The 22,316-nt window shown below is 37.7% G+C and overlaps 3 protein-coding genes across 3 annotated transcripts in view; 1 reads left to right on the top strand and 2 right to left on the bottom strand.

Moving 5' to 3' along the window:
* Nucleotides 1-22,316, top strand: part of LOC149553152 (DnaJ/Hsp40 cysteine-rich domain superfamily protein) — a 118,967-nt gene that overhangs the window by 40,332 nt on the left and 56,319 nt on the right. Inside the window, exon 3 of the mRNA XM_089788652.1 lies at nucleotides 18,574-18,634. Within this exon, the coding sequence (XP_089644778.1) occupies nucleotides 18,574-18,634 (61 nt within the window). The remainder of the gene's footprint in view (nucleotides 1-18,573; nucleotides 18,635-22,316) is intronic.
* On the bottom strand, nucleotides 537-1,099 carry LOC149553154 (uncharacterized). The gene is made up of 2 exons (XM_089789842.1): nucleotides 893-1,099; nucleotides 537-782 (listed from the first exon to the last, which is right to left on the bottom strand). Exons 1-2 carry the CDS (start codon nucleotides 1,060-1,062, stop codon nucleotides 560-562), a joined length of 393 nt encoding a protein of 130 aa, XP_089645968.1. The 5' UTR covers nucleotides 1,063-1,099; the 3' UTR covers nucleotides 537-559.
* LOC149553153 (uncharacterized) lies at nucleotides 1,824-3,427 on the bottom strand. The gene is made up of 2 exons (XM_089789841.1): nucleotides 2,205-3,427; nucleotides 1,824-2,059 (listed from the first exon to the last, which is right to left on the bottom strand). Exon 1 carries the CDS (start codon nucleotides 2,942-2,944, stop codon nucleotides 2,324-2,326), a length of 621 nt encoding a protein of 206 aa, XP_089645967.1. The 5' UTR covers nucleotides 2,945-3,427; the 3' UTR covers nucleotides 1,824-2,059; nucleotides 2,205-2,323.

Raw genomic sequence — 22,316 nt, 5'->3', positions numbered from 1 at the left:
CCCCCTCACTCGACGTCCCTACTGATTGGCTTGGCGTCCTAGAAGAGGATGCATCTCCTCCTAATGGTAATGCCTGATCCTCGCCTGAATCGTCATCATCCTCGTCCTCATCCTCAATGTCATCCATAGTGAACTGAAAATCAGTGTTAGCCTCCCCCTCCATGGCCTGCCTCTCCAAATCAGCGATCTCATCTGGTGTAAACAATGGACTTGGCTCCTGTGCTGTCCAATCAGAATAAGGATCTATCTCATCTAGATCAAGCGGACCAGGTAGTTCTAAGAGCTGTGCCTTTTTTATGCGCAACTTAAGATTATAGTGCACATAAACAAGGTCATTAAGCCATTTTTGAGTCAATCTGTTTCTTTTCTTTGTATGGATGGACTCAAATAAGCTCCAATTGCGCTCACAATGGGATGAGCTACAAGGTTGGGATAGGACTCTGAGAGCAAATTTCCTTAAATTGGGGGTATTGCCACCCCAACTTGCCCACCAAGCATCTGCAAAACAAAATTAAAAAAGTTATAAAGCAAAAAAAAAAAAAATTAGAAGCACAACTTATCAATTAGCAAAATTTTTAAAGTTTGACGCATTATCTGGTGCTTGAGTAGATCTTGCTCTCTTTGCTAGCATAGAAGAGAACAAAGGACCCCTTGATTCCACATAGATTTGTTGTTCGGTCACAATAAGGTCTCTCTCCTCTTCACTTGATATCATTCTCTCAATGCATTTAGAGAGACCTTCCATGACCTCTCCATTAGGATCTGAGTAGGAATCATCAGCCCTAAAACAAATAGAAAATGATATCAAGTCTTACTACACAACCTTAAAAAGTAAAGTAAAATAAAGACTTATTAAAATCCCAACTTCAAGGACAATCAATTATCATAGTACCTGAATTTGGGATTGAGGAAGTAGCCTGCTGCATGAATAGGTTGGTGGAGCATATTGTTCCACCTCCTATCAATTATTTCCCAAATGGGGTCAAATTTGAGACTATCCCCGTGATAGTAACTTCTAACAGCCTCTTTCGCCCTATCCATGGCCTCATAAAGACCTCCCATTGGAGATTGCTGCCCATCACATGTGCGCAAGACTAGAACCAGGGGTAGAGACATCTACATTTGAAATTTGAAAAATACAAATTAGTTAATAACATAGTAAGTTATGAATTGATAATGAAACTTGAATAAACTAAAAATATAATGAAGTTACCTCCACAATCTCCTTAGCCTTTGCAAAAAAGCTATCATCAAACACTATTCGTGCCACAGCCTCTCTTTCGGGCTTCTTTGAGTAAGGTGAAGCAACCCAATCAGCACACACAAACATTTGCTTCAAAGCCAATATGTGGTCAAGAATACTTTGCAACGTCAAGAAGACCGTTGCAAACCTTGTCATAGCAGGTCTCATCAAATCTTTGCCTTTAGTGGCTTTTCTCATCAAACTGAGAACCCATGGGTGATTATAGATATATTTCGTGACTCGCCTAGCATCTTCCACAATTGGACTCACCCAATCAAGTTTTCCTATGTCTTCCAAAAGAAGGTCAAGGACATGTGCTGCACAAGGTGACCAAAAAAGTGTGGGATGCCTCTCTTGGAGGATTCTACCTAAAAGATTAGCAAAAAATCAATAATCAGTAACAAACTTTCCATATTTAGTATTTACAAATTACATCAAATCTAAATTGAATAATACCATTATCCATAGCATTACATTCATGATTCATATTGATTCAAATATAAAAAATTAAATCTACCTGCTGCCACATATGTTGCCGCATTATCTGTGATTATTTGCACCACATTCTCTATTCCCACCTCCATGACAACATTCTCCAACATTAAAGCCAATGTGGCTGCATTTTTTACTTTGTTGGAGGCATCAACAGATTTCCAAAACACCACATCATCTTTGCAAGCAATCAAGAAGTTAATAATGGTTCTACTTCTTCCATCTATCCACCCATCAGATAAAATGGTGCAGCCATACTTCTTCCACTCTTTCTTTTGGTCTTCTATCAACAATGTTGCCCTACCAACCGCTTTGTCAAGCAACCTACAAAATTTAGGTGTAATATTAAATAAAGTGTAAGTGTTAGTAAAAAATTAGGAAATAAGTTATAAAAATTAAGATTTAAAATATAACAATGAACTAAAGTGAATCACAATTATTTACAATTACTAAATAGTAAAATACTAACCTTCCACTCATATCCTTGCGATTAGGCGGCTTGTACCCTTTGCCTGATATTGTCATTGCATTCACCATATTGACCCAATAGGGACTATCAGCAGCATTCATTGAGATATTGTTGAAAAATCAAAAATCAGCTGCTGCAATATCAGTTTGCTCATGCACCTCCTTAAACCATGCAGTGCCCTCTAATGATGGCTGTGCTCCAGGTGTGTTCCTGGGCACAAAATAACCACCTATCCCTGATGGGGATCCGGATGGTGATGATGAAGAAGTAGGAGATGTAGAAGAAGTAGAACCGGTAAATGAGAAATTTTGTTTGCGGATCCGTGGGCCACGAAGAGATCTTGGTATGTTCTCAAGTGCTTCTTCTTGCTCTTGCATATCAAAAGGAGCTCTTTCTGATTCAGCTATGGCTGCCCTCATAGCTAATTTTGCCCTCTCCTTATTCAATTTTTTCTCTTCAGCAGCTGCAAGTAGGGCATGGATGAATCTTTTTTCTTCATCAGTTACCTTGAGACAAGGATTTGAGTCATGTTTCTTTATGCCTGCAAGGTGGTATTTGAGGCAGTTTATGCCTTCAGAAATAATTCTCTTACAAGGAATGCATATCACTTTCCCAATATCATTTGGATTTGGAGCTTCATAGGCATACTGCCATGCCTTATCTCTTGCATTTTTAGGCCGAGTGCCTATATATCCATATGGGCATGGTGTTTGTGGCCACTCTTCTTGCGGGTTTGTCATTTTTTTAATGGTTGACCACTGCCCTACACATAAATATATAGAAAAATGAATAAACAAAGTTAGAACTTAGAAGCTAGGGTTTCAAATGATTCAAAGTTTCAAACTTCAAACTTCAACCATATCCTTAGCAAACAACAAACTTCAACCATATCCTTAGAAGCTAGGGTTTCAAATGATTCAAAATGATTTTAAATGATTTGAAAACATTTACAAACAAGTTAACAATAACAAAAACAAAAGAACATTTGTTATAAAACTATAAAATGTTTTGAAACAATGATAAGATGAACATACCTGGAAAGAAATTTGTCTTCTAAAATCGGTTAGAATCCTCTACAATCCACTCAAATCCGCCTTGAATCACTTGCAATCAGCCAAGAATGCCTCCAAACCTTCTTCTCTTCACTCCTCAAGGCTCTAAACAATGCAAATACAAGAAAGAATGAGAAAAAACACATTTATTGCTGCTTTAATCCATCACAGGCCGCGGGCGAAAATCTCACCAGTAAATCGCGAGTTTTTATGAAAAACTCGCCGAGTTTTTCACGATTACTCGCCGAATACTCGGCGAGTTTTTACCAGTCTGCCGAGTTTTTAAATCGGTGAGTTAACTGGTGAAAAACTCGCCGAGCTAGGAAACTCGGCGAGTTTTCCAACTATGGAAGTCACCATACAACACATCTCCATATATATAGCAATACTGTGTAGAGTTGGTGTTGATGGTTTGATGTCATTTGAACAGGGGCAAAGAGGCCCGTCATATGGTGGTAACCTGCCAGACGGAGGATGAAACGTTATAGTGATATTAGAGCTGATGATCTTGCCAGCCTATTGGGATGATTGAGAGTTGTTGTGATTTGGATCACACTATGGTGCTCAATTGTGATGTATAGTGGTGGCTGAAGATTGGCAAAGAGCTCAACGATGGTGTTGATTTTCCATTAGATTATTGGAAGTATGTTTGTGTAAGGTGGATTGATCACCTTCAAGATTTATACAGAGAATCCTTTCTTTGGTTAGGAATGCCTTTAGTCAACCTAGATTATTGAGACACCATGACAAGGAAATCAAGTTGGCAGTTGCAGCATGTCTAAGTGAGATCTTGAGAATCTCAACTCCTAGAGCACCGTAGGATGATGACACCTTGACAAAGGTATTGCACTTGATTATTGACAACTTTCAAAGCTTTGATGACATCAATGGTGATCCGTTTGGCTGAAGATTTATAATATGGGAGAATTGTGCAAATGTTAAAGTAACCTCCTCTTAGATTTGGAGTTGCAAGACTTGATCCTTGATACATTTCATCACTTCTTGGTCACAATCAAGGAATACAATGATAGTAAGGTTTTGGTTTCTAAGGAGAGCCTAATGATTTCATGCATTGAAGAGATGGAGGAAATATCCCAACCTATCATATCTATGCTATGGGTTGTTAGCAATCTAGAATGCGTTCCTTCTATTGTAGCATGTAAATAGGCCAATAATGTATTCAAGCATTGTGAAGAAAAAATAATATTTTACTTTCACAAGTGGGAGAATGTAGGCGAGGGCAATAAGAACGATGCACTAAATGAGGAGGATGAAGACATAATCCCAACATTGTTCCAGTCACACAAGGATCTGCTAGATTTTGTTACTGCACAAACACATGAAGAACACCTAAGCCTATATGACAACCAGAAAGGTAAAGTGATGGTTGGATGAAACTTGCAAACTCAACATTGATTGATCAAGGAGACACAAGCTCGACTACTAATCCTTTTCATGGAGCAAGCTTACAATTGGTTGAGTATGGAGTCATTCCTTTCATGTAACATGTTGTGGAAGTGGTTATTGCTTTTTAGAAAGAATGACAACCATATGAGACGAACAAGATGCAGATGAACATTGAGGTTCCATACCATTCTTAGGGAGTGATGAAATGACATGATGACAAGATTCTAGGGACTCGAGACATTGATATCTTTGAGGATCGACGACAATGTGAGATTTGGGGGAGGATTTGTGATCCAGGAGATATTTAGAGGAATTATCTACGATTAGATCCTTCTTTGTCTATGTCCATGACTATTCTTGTGTCTATGTCTATTCTTGTCTGTGTTTGTGTTTGTGTCTGTGTCTGTTCTTGTCTATGTTTATGTTTGTGTCTTTGTCTATGTTTGCATTTGTTCTATGTCCGCATTTGTAGTCATGTCCATATTCATGTTAGTGTCCATGTCCATGTCTGTGTCCATGCCCATCTTTGTGTCCATGGACATGTCCATATCCGTGGTTGTGCCTGTGTTTGTACTTGTTCACGATTGTGGCTGTATTTGTGTCTACATATACTCTGCTTTTGTGTCTGTGTACGTGCCTGTTCCTGTGTTTTTTGTGTTTGCGTCTATACTCGTGCACGTGTCCTCTGTGTTTGTGTCTATACAAAATTGAAGTATATCATCTGATCAAAATTCTTTGTACATGCCGACTCCCATATCAAGGTGATATTAATAAAGAGTTTACCAATTAATGAACATCCATCATAGTGATCTCTGACAGAATGCTTGCGCCAAGTTGAGAAGACCACCAAAGAATACAATATGTGATGGGTACTATTATGTTCGACAGAATGGCCTAGCACCATGTCATCACCGCCAGATGTCTTCTATATATGCCAATGAGGGAGTTTGTAGAAACTCTTGTGCAAAGTAAACATAAAATCTTGAGCAAATTTGTGTCATCCACAGTGTGAGAATGGTTGGATAAGTGTTGGTATGCATGTTAACAATGCAAGATGGGGTAAAGACAATCAACAAGAGTCTAATCTAAACTTCTTAACCTTAGTCATGCCCTTCTAAGTTGATACACATATAAATACGAAGACATAGAGATTCTATCTTATGAGGCTAGTGTGAGCTTCACCACCTTGTTGAATGTAGTTCAATCTGGCATCGTGTGCCAACTTTTTATGTCTACTCGAAATCACTTCAGTATGAAGTTGTGCTACTTGGCATTGTGGATATTGTGAAATAGTATTTTTCTGTTTATTCATCCCTGTCATCAACTGCTGCTGTCTAGACAGTATACATGTTCATAGTTATTGATTAGATATTATGCGAGCCGTATTTATTTCAAGTGCCATTGGTTTTATTTATTTATTGACAACATTGGTTTCAAGAGATGACGCTTCATTTTTTTTGGTATAAATTTCTAAATTTTATGCTAGTCACCCCAAAAATTGATCTGTAAACTCCTTGTTATGAATCACTTAGAATTTCAAGATTCACTAGGATATAGATATAATAGAAAGATCGTAACTGACGTTGCTTGTGAACTAAGCAAATAATACTTAGAAATGCGGAAAATAACTAAGTAGACAAAACATGCATCAGAAAGAACAAGAGAAAAGATTTGATTTCGGAGTTCACCAGACTCTGGCTACGCCTCCGGATTTGCAAACTCGCAAGATCAATGCCATTATTATGATGCAAAACTCATACATCACCATGGTCTTCCATGGAGTTACAATTTGCTTCTCGCTTCCACATTGCGATGACAGGAACTTGCTAGCAACATGTTCGTGTAAAGCTCCTTCACCACTTTTTACAATGCGAAGTAATAAAACTGCAACTCTCTCTCAATGGGCATTAAGTCTTTACAAAAATGACTTTTAAAGTCATGAAAACTCTCTCAAGGAACTCACTAAGTTTTTATCTCTCAAGAGACCACTTAGCTTACTTACAAGAAAAACTCTCACTTCCTTAAAACTCTTTATTAAGAGTAAAATAGCTGTTCAAGAATTTAAGAAATAAGAATAATCTCTCTTCTTACAAGAATTTTCTCCTTAGAGTTTTCTCCTCTCTAGGCTTGTCTTTCAAAGGAAAATAATTCCCCTTTTATACTTGATATTGACTATATTTGGCTTAAAACCATATAACCAATATAATTACTATTTTCTTTATTTAAAATAACCAAATAACCCAAATCTCTCAGTTTTACTACTATCCTTGAAAAGAATGGCCCTTATAATTTTGGACTTACATTATAATATCCAAAATATAATAACCCATCCAAAATTATACCCAAGTAAATAACCTCCCTTTTTGGTTTTTATAATTTTAAGCCATACAAAATAAACCAACCCCTTAACAAATAACAATATATATCCCCTTTTTTTATAAAATAATAATCATAATAATATATGGTTCATATTAACCACATATTATATTTATACTTTATTTTAAAACTTGTTATATTATTAAGAGCATAAAATGAGGATGATGATATCATGATGTTATATTTTTCCTCCAATTTCAAATGACCATAACTTTAAAAAATGAACTTTGCTTTCGACGAAATGAATGCCATTGGAAAGCTCTTAATGAGCTCTTAAATTTAAAACCCATTGTTGACCACTGTGGAGATGGTCAAATTTCACCTTTTTGGTCAACCTCTGCTACTCCTATTTGACCAAGCATAGCTCAAGAAAATGAACCCCTTTTGACACACTTCAAGTTGCGTCATGAATATTTTTCCATGCTCTATGCATTGATGCCAATTTTGGGAGATTTGAAGTGGGCTGAATTTTTAAGGTCTTCAAGATCCACTTGGATCATTCCTCTCCACTAAAGGAACTTTTGGACTTCCAAAAGGTTCTTAATCAAACAATAAGTGAGAGAAACACTTTCCCACTTGTCTAGTATCTATCCACCTCATTTGTGCACCTGCTTCACCAAAAAGTTGTACAATAATTATGAAAACTGCAATCACGTTGCTACCCATTTGCATTTTCCCACATCTTTCTGTATTCATTACCCTAGCTACTATCCATTTACAACACATTAGCAACACTAACAAATACAAAGATGATAATGACAATGAGCTAACAATACTCTTAATCCTCATAATAGGTTTCCACAACAAGTCCTCATGTTGTGGCATTGATGATCCTTGAGGCACATGACGGTTAGGCATACAAGCAACTATATCATTTTTATGCTTTCAATCACCTTGCTTTCCCACCTTTACAGACATGAGTGAAGAATTTTTTCTCACATAAATGAGCCTCTTCATTTGCCCAGTGTTCACCAATGGCGAATCAACTACAATCTTCTTCTTGTCCTTCTTTGGACAAAGCTCTAGATGAAGCTTCCAATAATGAGATTTTTGATGTCCATCTTTGTTGCAAGAAGAGCAAGGTATTTTCAACGTCCAGCTTTTCTTGCCCTTCTCTTTCTTCTGATTTGGAGATGGGTCTTTATGCATTGTCCCTTTATTGGTTGACTTGACCTTCTTGTACAAAGCCATTCTTTTCCAACACTTGGCAATAGTATGGTTATTCAACCCACAACATGTGCATGGTTTTCTAAAACATAAAATTTCTACATTGCCAACTTTCTTATAATCAAAATAAATATTGGATTTACCTGGCTTTCTATACCTTTCATGGTCACCCTTGGTGCATGCATGCTGAGAAGAATTTGTGTTCACTATTCTCTTGGACATCTTGCATGTGTCAGCACTGCTTGAAGATGATGCTTCATTGTCTCTCATAGATTGTTCTTGAGATGGTTTTTCTTTAAGAGAAATATTTGCATCCACTACAAGGGAGCATTCTCTTTCACCATACCCCAATCTTGCATAGCGAGATCTAGCTTTCACCTTCGCAGGTTCAACAATACTCTGTTCATAAATTCCAAGGCCCTTTACTTTGTGGCCCATCTTGGTTAACAACCTCAATCCACCATTTTGAGATTGTTTATGAGAATCACCAAGAGAACAAACAAGAGAATAAGAAGAATGAGGAAATTCAACCGAGTCTGCATCTTTAGCTTCCTTCGAGAAGCCTTCTTTTTCAGACTTCCATTCCTCGTACATCTCATCAACCTTGGCTTTCATCACCATGAATTCCTTGTAAAATTCTGCATCAAAGACAAAAGGAAACTGATTTTCCTTACGTGAAGCCATCTTGCCTCACCTTTATTGAATTTGCTCCAAGTATCTCATAACCTGCAACTTGTCAGACTAGCTTTGATACAAAACTTGATCTATAAACTCCTTGTTATGAATCACTTAGAATTTCAAGATTCACTAGGATATAGATATAATAGAAAGATCGTAACTGATGTTGCTTATGAACTAAGCAAATAATACTTAGAAATGCGGAAAATAACTAAGTAGACAAAACATGCATCAGAAAGAACAAGAGACAAAAGATTTGATTTCGGAGTTCACCAGACTCTGGCTACGTCTCTGGATCGGCAAAGTCGCAAGATCGATGCCATTATTATGATGCAAAACTCATACATCACCATGGTTTTCCATGGAGTTATAATCTGCTTCTCGCTTCCACACTACGATGACAGGAACTTGTTAGCAACATGTTCATGCAAAGCTCTTTCACTAGTTTTTACAATGCTAAGTAATAAAACTGCAACTCTCTCTCAATGGGTATTAAGCCTTTACAAAAATGACTTTAAAAGCCATGAAAACTCTCTCAAGGAACTCACCAAGTTTTTATCTCTCAAGAGACCACTTAGCTTACTTACAAGAAAAACTCACTTCCCTAAAACTCTTTATCAAGAGTAAAATAACTCTCCAAGAATTTAAGAAATAAGAATACTCTCTTTTTTTTACAAGAATTTTCTCCTTAGAGTTTTCTCCTCTCTAGGCTTGTCTTTCAAAGGAAAATAATTCCCCTTTTATACTTGATATTGGCTATATTTGGTTTAAAATCATATAACCAATATAATTACTATTTTCTTTATTTAAAATAACCAAATAACCCAAATCTCCCAATTTTACTATTATCCTTGAAAATAATGATCCTTATAATTTTGGACTTACATTATAATATCTGAAATATAATAACCCATCCAAAATTATATCCAAGTAAATAACCTCCCTTTTTGGCTTTATAATTTTAAGCCATACAAAATAAACCAACCCCTTAACAAATAACAATATATATTCCCTTTTTTTATAAAATAATAATCATAATAATATATGGGTCATATTAACCACATATTATATTTATACGTTATTTTAAAACTTGTTATATTATTAAGAGCATAAAATGAGGATGATGATATCACGATGACATCATCAAAATTTGCATTTTTCCTCCAATTTCAAATGACCATAACTTTCACAAATGAACTCCGCTTTCGATGAAATGAATGCCATTGGAAAGCTCTTAATGAGCTCTTTAATTTAAAACCCATTGTTGACCACTTTGGAGATGGTCAAATTTCACCTTTTTGGTCAACCTTTGCTACTCCTATTTGACCAAGCATATCTCAAGAAAATGAACCTCTTTTGACACACTTCAAGTTGCATCATGAATATTTTTCCATGCTCTATGCATTGATGCCAATTTTGGGAGATTTGAAGTGGGCTGAATTTTTAAGGTCTTCAAGGTCCACCTGGATAAAAAATGGCACACAATCTTTCCTACCTCAATATTTTCTATGGTACAAAATGAATAAAGCACCTTGCACGGGAGAGCAAGGAACTGCTGTTACACCACATGCTGAATATTCATGGAGCCAACCATAACTCTAGATTATATGATGACGGTGATAACATCCACGTAGCAAAGAACTCTTAGCATTGAAGTGCCATATATGATTCATAGAAGAACAGATGCCTATGAACTCTACCCAGTTATAATGCACAATGATTATTCATAACACACGATGCTTATCCATAACGGTGAATATGTACAATTCAAAGGCTGGGGAGAAGCCCTACTGATTCCATCCCCTTCTATGCATAGCTCTTGCCTTTCATTAAATTGTGCATCTCTCCTTTTTGTCCGTGATGTGAGAACAACGTTGACTCGTAGATGTGATTCTCTGTGACTTATCCATTTAATTATTTTATAATTGCTTCAGAGTAAGGTTGAATTGTGTAATGTTTTGTCCATTGTTTATTAATATTCCTTTATTCCCTTATCATGCCTACGACATGAAGTATATATGTGTCTAGCAGCTTTTGAAGCTGACTCCATCAACTACTAATAGGAGTTGAATGTTATACAAAGGCTGTTGATTCAATATCGCAAGCACCAACCATCTCTTGTACGGCCACGTTCAAAGATTATTGCATCAACACCATGGCCTTACCTGATAATAATTTGATATTTGAAGCAAGTTTAATTAATAAAGATGCGATTGACTATAGTGGGGAGGCACGATGACGAAAGGGCATAAGATGTGCAGTAATTATATCCTAGGCTATTGATGATTCAACAATCATCGATGAGGACAAAACTATCGATAAAGAAATCTTTAAAGTTATATTATCATTATTAAACGAGGAGACCAGTTGATTAGGCACCGAAGTCGATCATATTAATACTATCGACCTCTATAATAAATATTGCACAAGTAGTATTACGGATTCTTATCTGTCCACTCCTTTTATTCTATCTTTGGCGGTGTTTCTTGTCAGAGTAAATAATTAATTAATTATTTATTTTGTTACTTAAGGTTACTTAGGTAAATGCATGTAGTTAATAGTTGTAGAGATAAGTTGTTGACAACACGGGAGTTTGTTCCCTTCTAGCATGCTCCACCTTTTTGTGGAAAGTGTGCTTAGTTGTCAACCTTATCTTCTATCACCTTCCAAGCTTGTTCTACAAGCTTCCTTGAGGTCTTTATATGCGACCTCTCTCTCATTGTAAATTCAATCCATTCACATAGCAATTCTAATTTCCTATGGTGAAATATTCTCTTGTGCGGTATTTGCTTCAAGCTCTTTGCTTCCTAGGTTTCTCTTCAGCAAGTTATTTGCACTGCAGGTGATCTTGGCACATTTCCGGAGTTGGATTCTCAACTCTTATATGGTATCAGAGTCTCCCTGTTGCTTCTTGTTCGAAGGCTTTTTGAAGCCGTAAATTGGAGTCACAAACCCTAGTTTGTTTGTGCAATTTTTCTTCAATTCAGGGGTAGAGCAATTTTTCGAAGCATCTTGGGGCCAAACGGATGCTGCTATTGGATCCGAAAGGCCGTTTACAACCAAGATTCATATAAAACTTTTCGTTTTTGGACACAGGGCATTTTGAAATTTTTTTTAGCCCTCTCTGGTTGTAGTCGTACGGACTGTACAGATGTAGAAGCTTAACAAAATTTTAAAAAAAAGGGTAGCCACCGCAGCAGCGCCGAAGTGCCACTGCGCGGCCACCGGCCAGCCTCCAGCACATTGCTCCGCCGGTGGCAGCTCCGTCTTCGCAGCCATAGTGACACCCAGAGCCTGCTCCACCTCTGCTTCGCTAGGGAGCCACCAAACCACTGCTAGCTCTAGCGGTGTCGTCGAGTTCTCCTCCTGGGCGTTGGTTTCAGCTCCTTCGCTGCTTTGTGGCCACTCCGACTTGCTGACGCCAGATTTCGGCACAGTGACATCATTTAACGGATCGAATGCGTTGACATCAACTTTCTGAAGGATTACGTCATCTTTCCGGCAAGTGATGTCATCACCGCTGAACCTCGTGCTGACATCATTTTTCGGCGAGGTGACGTCATCATTCCGTCTATTGACATCAACAATCTGGCGACCAAATTTTTTCTGGTGATGTCTTGTGACATCTGTATGGCTGTCAAATTTAAGACAGTTTGTAATTTTCTAGCAAAGTGCATTTTTGTAGCAGCAGTCAGTTTTTTGGCCATAACTTGAGCATACAGAGGTCTTTTTCCAATCCGAAAGAAGCGCAGGAAAGCTGACTCAAAGACAGAGAGAATGGTACTGGTTTCATTAGATTTCGAGTTCGTTTGAGCTCCCATTTTTGGTGTCAAGGTAGAGGCTTGTGTTTCCTCCTCTGCATCAACAAATCTAGGTTCTTTTCTAGTTTTTTGCTTTTCATAGTTTTTTTTTGTGGTATTTGAGGGATATACTTGTATTGTATTTTCTTTTCTGTAATTTGTTTCAGATAAGACCCTTCTACTTCCGTCTTTTTTCTTTCTCTCAATGGCGAATCCATCTATGACCCGTCTCACACCACACAACTACCACACCTAGAAGGCACAAATGACTAGGCTTCTCATGTCAAGAGGTCTATGGTCTTGTCTGGATGAGAATCAGCCTGTTCTTACACGACCTTTTGAGGTTCTACTGCACAGGAACAAAATGGATGAAGCCATGGGGTTGATTGCAGTTAACATTTCAGACAGTCTGTTGTTTCACTTGGATGGTTTGACTACTCCACGGGCTTATTGGTAGAAATTTTAGACTTTTTTTGGTTAGGTGAATGAGTTCCGGGCACTTCAGTTGGATGCAGAGTTGACTTCTTTGTCACCAAGGAACTTTCCCACCATTAAGGACTTTTTGATGAAGTTCAAATCCCTACGTGCAGTTTTACAGGGATGTGGGAAGAACAAAATTGATGATGAGTGCATATTCTTGATACTCTCAAAGCTGAAGGGGCAGTATTAGATTTTTTTTTCTACTTTCTACTCCACCATGGATGCCCTTGGAGACAGACATAGGATGCCTACATTTAAGACATTTTGTGACGGGTTGACTAGGGAACAGGCAAAGATCCAACAGGTGGATGCCTCTGGCTCTTCCAGCCAAGCATTGGTTGCTCAAAATTCTAAGGGGAAATCAAAGAAGAAAGGCAAATCGAAGAAAGACACATCAAAATCTGATCCTAAGCCTCCAGCTAATCCTCCAGCAAACCCTCCCAAGGGTAAAGATTCTTCCAAGTCAGGTGAGTACCTCCAAGACCAAGAAGAAATCGAGTGAGAACTGCAGTTTTTGTGGGAAAGATGGACATTTAGTTTCTAGGTGTTGGAAACGAATGGAGGCTTTAGAGGAAGCCATGAAAGAGCATCAGATTTCAGCTCCTCAGTCTTCATCTCCACCTACAGGGAAAGGTCATGCTCTTTCTGCTCGAGCTACGACTCTAGTGCCTTCATGGATTCTTGATTTCGGGGCTTCTCACCACATCACAAACACTCCTAAGTTGCTTACTTCACTTGCTCCTTGTGCCACCACATAGATTGCAGTTGGAAACTCTACACAATTTTCAGTTTTGGTTTTAGGTACTGTTGCTTTGGCCGGGGGCTCTCTACAGGATGTACTTTGTGTTCCTGATATTTTGATGAACCTTTTGTCTATCTATCAGATTTGCCACTCTGGCTCTGGGAAGACAGTTGAGTTCTCACCACATGATGTGGTTATTCAAGACTTGCATGATCCGAAGATGATTGTGGCCACTGGGAGTGTTGACTCTGCATCTCGCCTCTACAGATTTGATGGATTTGAGTCTTCTAATGACACAGATTCATGCTTAGTTGCACATGCAGATTTAGTAAGCAGACTTTGACATGAACGTTTTGGGCATGTCAATTACAAATATCTTCAGCAGATGAGCACACAGGCACTTGTTCTTGGGCTTCCCTAGATTTCTTGTTGAGATGGTGTTTGTCAGGGATGTGCACTTGGCAAGCAACATAGGGATTCATTTCCACATGGACGAGCCACTCGTGCTTTACACCTTTGGAGTTGATTCATAGTGACCTCATGTCATTTCCTACTCCTTTTTCGGGTGCTAGATATGTGCTTACATTCATTGATGACTTCTCCAATCGCACATGGGTGTACTTTCTTAAGTACAAGTCTGATGTCTTTGACTCCTCAAGGCATTTGTAGAGAAGCAGACTGGGCTTTCTATTCAGCGCATACGCACGGATAATGGGGGGGAGTATGTGAACCAGGCTTTCAGAGATTTCTGTTCTGAGCATGGTCTTCAGCATCAGCTTTTAGTGCCCTACACTCCTCAGCGGAATGGTGTGGCCGAGAGGAAGAACAGAACCCTTTGGGAGATGGCAAATTGCATGATTCAGTCGAGGTCGATGGATTCATGTTTTTGGGCAGAGGCAATCAATTGTGGCAGCTACATTCAGAATTGGATGCCTCACAAGGCACTTCGACATATGACCCCTGAGGAGGCTTGGTCCCATGTCAAGCCTGATGTATCGTCGGTCAGAGTTTTTGGGAGTACAACATATGCATTTGTACCTAATGCTCAGAGGAAAGCAATGGAACTGAAGAGCCGACCACTGATTTTTGTTGGCTACTGGGAGGATGTAAAGGCTTACAGGTTATTTGATCTTGATTCCAGAGAGGTCCTGTTTCGACAGGATGTCCAGTTTGATGAGAGCTCTCCTACAGTTCATTCCTCGCCTCCAACGCCTCCTTCAGCTCCCACTACTCCCTCTTCATTTGCAAATTGTTCCACAGATGATGAGGATGATGATCATGGTGATCCCCATTTACCTCCGCCACAGGACCTTCCCCAGATGCCTAAATGGGCTCGAGCTACAGTTGAGGCTGTAGGATCTCTAGCTAGTGACCCATCCACTTCCCGTCGCACCCGTTCTCACACTACAAGTTCTAGTCTTCTTAGTCATGCTATTAGTTCTGATCCTCAGACATTTGCGGAAGCGACAGGACATTCTGAATGGGACAGTGCAATGGAGGAGGAATATTCTTCTTTGATGAAGAATCACACATGGGATCCTTGTCCTCTTCCCAAGGGGAGAAAGCTAGTGCGATGTAAGTGGATTTATCGTACTAAGTATGCTACTGATGGTTCTATTGATAAGCATAAGGCTTGTCTTGTTGCGAAGGGTTTTTCACAGGTTGAGAGTGTTGATTACTCTGAGACTTTTGCCCTTGTCGCCAAGATGAATTCTATTTGCCTTGTCTTATCCCTCGTAGCTTCACAAGGATGGCCAGTTTATCAGATGGATGTGAAAAGTGCCTTCCTACATGGTGATATCACTGAGGAGATTTATGTGGAGCAGCCTCCAGGTTTTGTGCAGGATCCTACCTTGGTTTGCAGGCTTCGACATTCATTGTATGGTCTCAAACAAGCCCCTCGGGCTTGGTATGGGAAGATGGACTCCTTTTTGCTATCTACAGGCTTCACTCCCTGCCATTCCAATCCCACAGTGTACATACAACGTCTTGGTGATGAGATTCTGATTCTTGTCTTGTATGTTGATGATCTTATCCTTATAGGTAGCTCGTCATCCATGCTCCAGGATGTAAAGCATGCACTGATGGACCAGTTCGAGATGACTGATCTTGGTTTGCTGCACTACTTTATTGGTCTTCAAATTGGTCAGTCTCCTACTGGGATTTTTGTGTATCAGTAGAAGTATGCTCTTGACATGTTTCGTCGCTTTCACATGCTTGATTGTAAGCCTGCTCCTACACCATTTTAGTCAGGTGTCACTTTGTCTACCTCCTGCTCTTCACCTTCAGTGGATGCTACTTTGTATTGGTAGTTGGTTGGTAGCCTGTTGTACCTGACACACACGCGCCTTGATCTTTCTTTTGCAGTTGGCCTAGTCTCTTGATTTTCTCAGGACCCTCATGAGAGTCATTGGCAAGCTGCCAAGCGTATTTTGCGCTACATTCAAGGCACACTCATGTATGGCATTCACTACACTTCGAGGACTCCACACAATGTTGGCTACACTGACTCTGATTGGGCCAATGATGTTGATGATCGAAAGTCTACTTCTGGCTTTGTGTTTTGCCTTGGCTCAAGTCCGATCACATGGTTGTGCAAGAAGTAGCATGCTCGAGTACTTTCATCTATAGAGGCTGAGTACAGGGCCGTAGTTCTTGCTAGTTAGAAGGCTTTATGGCTTCGTCAGTTGATGACTGAGTTTGGCTTTCCTCCCGATCGTCCCACTATTTTGTGGTGCGATAATCAGAGTGCCATCCACATTTCATGCAACTCGGTGGAGCATTAGCGTACCAAGCACATGGAGTTGCATATGCATTTCATCCGTCAATTGATCCAGGATGGTGTTATTGCATTGGAGTACATTCCTACCGCCAGTCAGGTTGCAGACATCTTCACTAAACCTTTTGCATCGCCCCGCTATCTTCAGCTGCGGTCTATGCTTGGGGTTACAGAAGTTGTCCTTGGGGGGATTGGTTGAGGCCTTCCTTCCTTCACTTCATTTTTTTTAGCATGTTGTTTTTACCTCTTTTTGGAGGAGGGTTTTTCCCATGTGGTTTTCCCTCTTTCTCCATTTTCAGAGGTTGCATTTTCTTGCATTGTACATGGGTACCTAACATGGCCTTGTTGCCAGGACCCATCCTGCATTTCATCTTAGTTTTTGTGAGCTTAAGGCATTCCCCTAAGTTGCACTTAAGGGGGGGTGTTAGAGTAAATAATTAATTAATTATTTATTCTATTACTTAAGCTTACTTAGGTAAATGCATGTAGTAAATAGTTGTAGAGATAAGTTGTTGACAACACGGGAGTTTGTTCCCTTCTAACATGTTCCACCTTTTTGTGGAAAGTGCGCTTAGTTGTCAACCTTATCTTCTACCACCTTCCAAGCTTGTTCTACAAGCTTCCTTGAGGTCTTTATAAGCAACCTCTCTCTCATTGTAAATTCAATCCATTCACATAGCAATTCTAATTTCCTATGGTGAAATATTCTCTTGTGCGGTATTTGCTTCAAGCTCTTTGCTTCCTAGGTTTCTCTTTAGCAAGTTATTTGCACTGTAGGTGATCTTGGCGCATTTCCGGAGTTGGATTCTGAACTCCTACATTTCCTCTTCTTAACAATGGTGTAGTTTGTGTTGTTTCTTGCGTTAGAAATGTACCAGTTATTGGTATGATGTTTTCCCTTTACTGTAAATTCACCCATCTTCAATTTAGTCTCCAAGTCTTCTCAAGTCAATATTTTAATGGCTATTTATTTGCAGCCTAGCTTTGATACTATGTTAAGTTCATAGGATTGTTTTCTGCAAATGTACTAACATGGCCATTGTAATTGATATATTCCAAATGCAGATTTGAATCTCATATAAATATGAGAGGAGACGTGTCTCTAAGGTTTAATCATCATTTAATTAATATATTAAAAATAATAATTTGTATTATATATAATATAAAATATATATTTATTATCTATAATATAATATATATATTATAGTTTATAATATATATATATATATATATATATGACATGAACAAGCATATATAGAAAATTGATAATTTAACAATAACAACAATGTATTTCAGATCAAATTAATCCGACTGAAGCTACAACTTTAACAATCCAGCCCTGGAAAGACCCTAGGTTTTTTAGAGATCCCATCAAAATTGATTTTGACCCATCCAACCTCTGGTTTTCTCCATTAAATCAGAGCCCTGGCCTCAAGAGAGGGATGAACTCCTGAAGATCCACTAACAGGTGTTGTCATTTAAAAAAAAGATAATAATATTACCTTGCATATATTTTCCATGCTTTGTTTAAAACTAATAGTTCGGGTATGGTAGATCCTTGTGGATTGGACAATACAATGCTATGGGCTATTTGACTTCATTAATCAAGGAAAACGTTTATCATTCATAGAATTAACTATTCTTTTATAAGGTTTACATTCAAGAAATAGAGTAGCTGGAAACTTTCAAAATTGTTAACCTATTTACTTGGAAAATTTTCTTTCAGAAGACACAAAGTATATATTTTCAGGCTTGATAGTACATACTAATCATAGGATGCATGAAAATTAAGGGGATGTATTTTAAAGATTATAATATTTGTTTCCATTCTTCAGTTTCACATTCCCATGTTTAATTTTGGGCCGTTGTCATTAATGATCCTTCTCAGGTTGCTGAGAGTACTCCTCCAACTAAGGGAAGCATACTTTGTACTAACTGTGATGGAAATGGTAAGCATGGCAATCTTACATGGCAGCACATTTTCTTTTTCAAGTTAAGAGCCAGATTTGAATGTCTAGAAAGTGTGCTTTTTGTATATCTTAATGTGTGCTCATGTGTGCAAGATAAACGGATTAGTGTATAGTATTGTGTGCATTATATTTGTGACGTCTCATAAAAATAAATTAGAAACATTGGCTGTACACTTCTATAGTGTATGGTCACTCTTTATGCACTCTTCATTATCCAGATGTGTTGGGACAGTTTTTTCTTTACTCTATATAATAGAAATTTTGGTTTGTAAGAACTTTAGGTCTGTGTCGCAAGTAGAGTTGTGAACATTGGACGAATATAAAAAGAAGTATTTTTTAATTTTAGGAGATATCATGAATTCTATACATAGTTTGTGGGGAGAAAACTTGAAAGATAATTTTTATACAAAGTTTGGGGAAATAAAACTTGGAAGATAATTCCCATACATAGTTCATGAAGACATTTAGGTTATCTCACACTTCTCAAGCATTAGGATTACAACTTTTGGGCTAGTCTTATGCTCAAGCAATTCTAGTATCCACAACAGATGTCTGCTGGACTTTGTAGATGATGGACTATGGACTACAACTCCAGTTTACTCAAGGGCAGTAATCTTGAACAACTGGCATTAGTTGAGGCTTCCTCTGTCCTTTGTGCAAAGCCTATTACTCCTACTTACAAGAAGAAATAGGATCTGTACTCGTGCATTTCAAAATAACATTGCATTAAAAGAAGTTTGCACAAGGAGGTAGATAAAGGGTAAGGTCTTGTTTATCAAATAGAATGCCAGTTCATTTTTGATATATTCTGGTATGGATCTTAATCTTTCCTTATAAAAACTGCTTGGTTTTCTGGCTATATAATTAATGAATTGTTTTGTTCATTTCCAGACTAATAGAAAATCATCATTCTGAAAGCAAAGGAAAGACTATTGGGTAGCTTTAAGTATCAGTTCCTTACTTTCAATTGAACTGGAGAATCAGTATATGAAAGTAAGATTTTTGCATAATGTACAAACAGCTAAATGAACGGCATATCCTGCCATTGTCTTTTTACCACATAAGTTAATTTGGTAATTCAGTCAATCAGAGTAGAATCTTGCTTCAGTGGGATGACCCTTTGCTGGTGGAAATCCATTCTCAAATGTATTCCAACATTGTTGTATAATTCAGTCGAATTGCCAGGATTAGTATACTTTTCTTAAAAATGTATTTTTAACAAGACGTACAACAGTATCAAATCGGAAAGAGGGAGAGGATGAGCCTATGTTAACTGTTGCAATAAATAAAATTAGAATGGCACATTAGCTACGTGTCTAAGCTATGCCTTTATTCTACATATGGAATTAAATGAAAACAAATTAAAAAGGTCGAAGGGGTTCAGCTTAGTTGGTTGAAATAATGAGTTCTCATTGTGGAGATCTTGGTTCAAATCCCAAGAGGGACATCTTTATGGTGGTCTTCCATTGCTTGTATTTGTCTCATTGTAAAAGGTGGATTCTAAGTTGTGACTCTTGGTCTTCCAATTGTTGTTCTAGTGTGGTTGCTTATAAGGAGCTTGAACAAGCTTGTAAGTCTCATGTTGCTATTCGAATGAGCACAAGATTTGTAAACGATCTTCAATATAAAAACAGGCTAAAAAGTTTGTAGCTGAAAGATAATGCCATCTATATGAAACAATGACATACAAGAGTAGCAATAGATTACGATACTTTTGGAAACTCAGAAAATAGTACTATAACATCTTACTAGATATGCTCTCCATGCACCAAAAAATGTGTATCCCTATATTTGCTACAAATGTTAATATGACAACCCTTTGAGTGCCTCATACATTTAATCTGTATTGTTGAATGACTTCATATTTGTTGCCACATGACAGCCAAAACAAATGAACATTCTTTATGTCCTAGTAAGCTATGGGTAGTTACAAATACAATGATTGCTTCTTGTAATAATTAAAGCTGCGTAGAGCGCTAGCAGGCTGGGATGGATAGATATTTCTTGTGGAGGTTGTTGGTTCCCAAAACCATAGATTGGAAATCCAAGAGCTTGCCAATTCTCCAACATGATTCCACAATCAGTTCTGGCCAATGAACGGGAATGACTTCAATTCCCTTGCACTTTAGGCTTCGCTACACTTAGGTGGGTAAACCTTCACTCCAAACCTGATCACATGATCCGAAGCTTATTTATAGTGAATTTAAGCTTTGCGAGTTCTCCGATTGGCAAGGTCCTCAAACTCGATCAAAATGAAATTGAATGCTTGCTTGAAATAATTGAATGTTTTGTATATGGTTCTTAACAATGGGTTTGATGCTTGTAAGCTAAGTTACCAATGCGTCTGGCCTGGAGGGGGATGTGGATGTAGATGCGGACTGGTGCGCAGATGCAAGGGGGGTGTTGTTAGGAAGCACCATCTTCTCTTGCGGATGCGCGCGGGGTGCTTCGGAGAGCATTTGGGTGCACTAATATAGTTCAATGGTGGTGTTGAAGGCTCCATTGCTTTAGGTTGTGAGCACGTCTAAACCTTTGGCGAGGAAAACTGATTTTCACTTTCCCAATCCTTCAATAATGGATAAACCTGAAGCTCCTGGGATTCAAAGAAGAGTCAGAGGAGATGGGTGACCTCCTTATATTCAAAGAATGGAATTGAGCCCGCAGCCATTTTATAATTTACTCATTGCAAGAGGATTATAATTTGTGTATTAATGTTACTTTTTCTTTTTGGTGGATAGGTATATCCATTTAATGAGATATATATTTTTTATGATATTTTTTAGTTAACAAAAATATTGGTCAATGCTTTTGAAAAATTAATTTTTAGGTGTTTGCAATATGACTATATCCTTGTAGCAAGTATATTTTAATTCAATGTTATCAATTAAAGGGAGTGAGAATGGCTATGCCATTGTAGCAAGCTTTTTTTTGTTTGGACTAAATGCTATTGATTGGAGGTAATTAGAATTGAGACTAGATATTGTCCATCAAATTTTTAAATATAAAAATAAGATATATCTATCCATATTTAGAACTTTTGTAGAGCAATATATCCATCTTTATAAAGGATTTAATTAAACAATGGATTGAATAGTTAGATTAAAAAATAATATAAATATTGTTCTTTTATCTGTCTTTTTTAATTGTATATTTTCAATAGTAATTAGATTTGTTATTTTAATTCTTAGAGATAAAAGGAAATTTAAAAGAATAAAAATGTTCATTTTTATTAGTGATAATCAAAATATTTTTCTTAACTCACTTTTAAAAAGTATGTTTTTTAAAAATGTATTTTAATATTTATCGATAATTAATCATATGTACAAAACAAAATAAAGAAAGATCAATCTTATAAACATAATATTATGTTTAAAATATAAAAAGCAATCTACGAAATATTTGCTTTAGTTATATCTAGTAACTTTATTATGTTTTGTAACTATTTGATTATGATAATGATTCAATGAATGGTTTATTTTTGTATATTTTATATTACTTGTATTTCTTTGTGTACATAAATTATAGTTGACAACTTTATATATATATAAATACATGCAGACACTTATGTATGGACGCACCCAAATGCATCCAAAATCTCCCAAAAAAAAATCCGTGCATCCATGCATTAGCACCCGCACCTGCATCCGCATCAAAACCAGAA

This window comes from Cupressus sempervirens, chromosome 6, assembly GCF_028749045.1.
Source record: "Cupressus sempervirens isolate cs-2001-9-10 chromosome 6, ASM2874904v1, whole genome shotgun sequence".
NCBI lineage: Eukaryota > Viridiplantae > Streptophyta > Pinopsida > Cupressales > Cupressaceae > Cupressus > Cupressus sempervirens.
The sequence above is the reverse complement of the archived record's forward strand: the minus strand, read 5'-3'. Positions and strand labels throughout refer to the sequence as shown.

What these genes read in the sequence shown, in the direction of transcription:
- LOC149553154 (XM_089789842.1), bottom strand. Translation starts at nt 1,062, where the DNA reads ATGGGAGGTCTTTATGAGGCCATGGATAGGGCGAAAGAGGCTGTTAGA. An exon ending in TTCCTCAATCCCAAATTCAG is followed by an intron (nt 783 to 892) that starts GTACTATGATAA and finishes TATTTGTTTTAG; the next exon opens with GGCTGATGATTCCTACTCAG.
- LOC149553153 (XM_089789841.1), bottom strand. Translation starts at nt 2,944, where the DNA reads ATGACAAACCCGCAAGAAGAGTGGCCACAAACACCATGCCCATATGGA.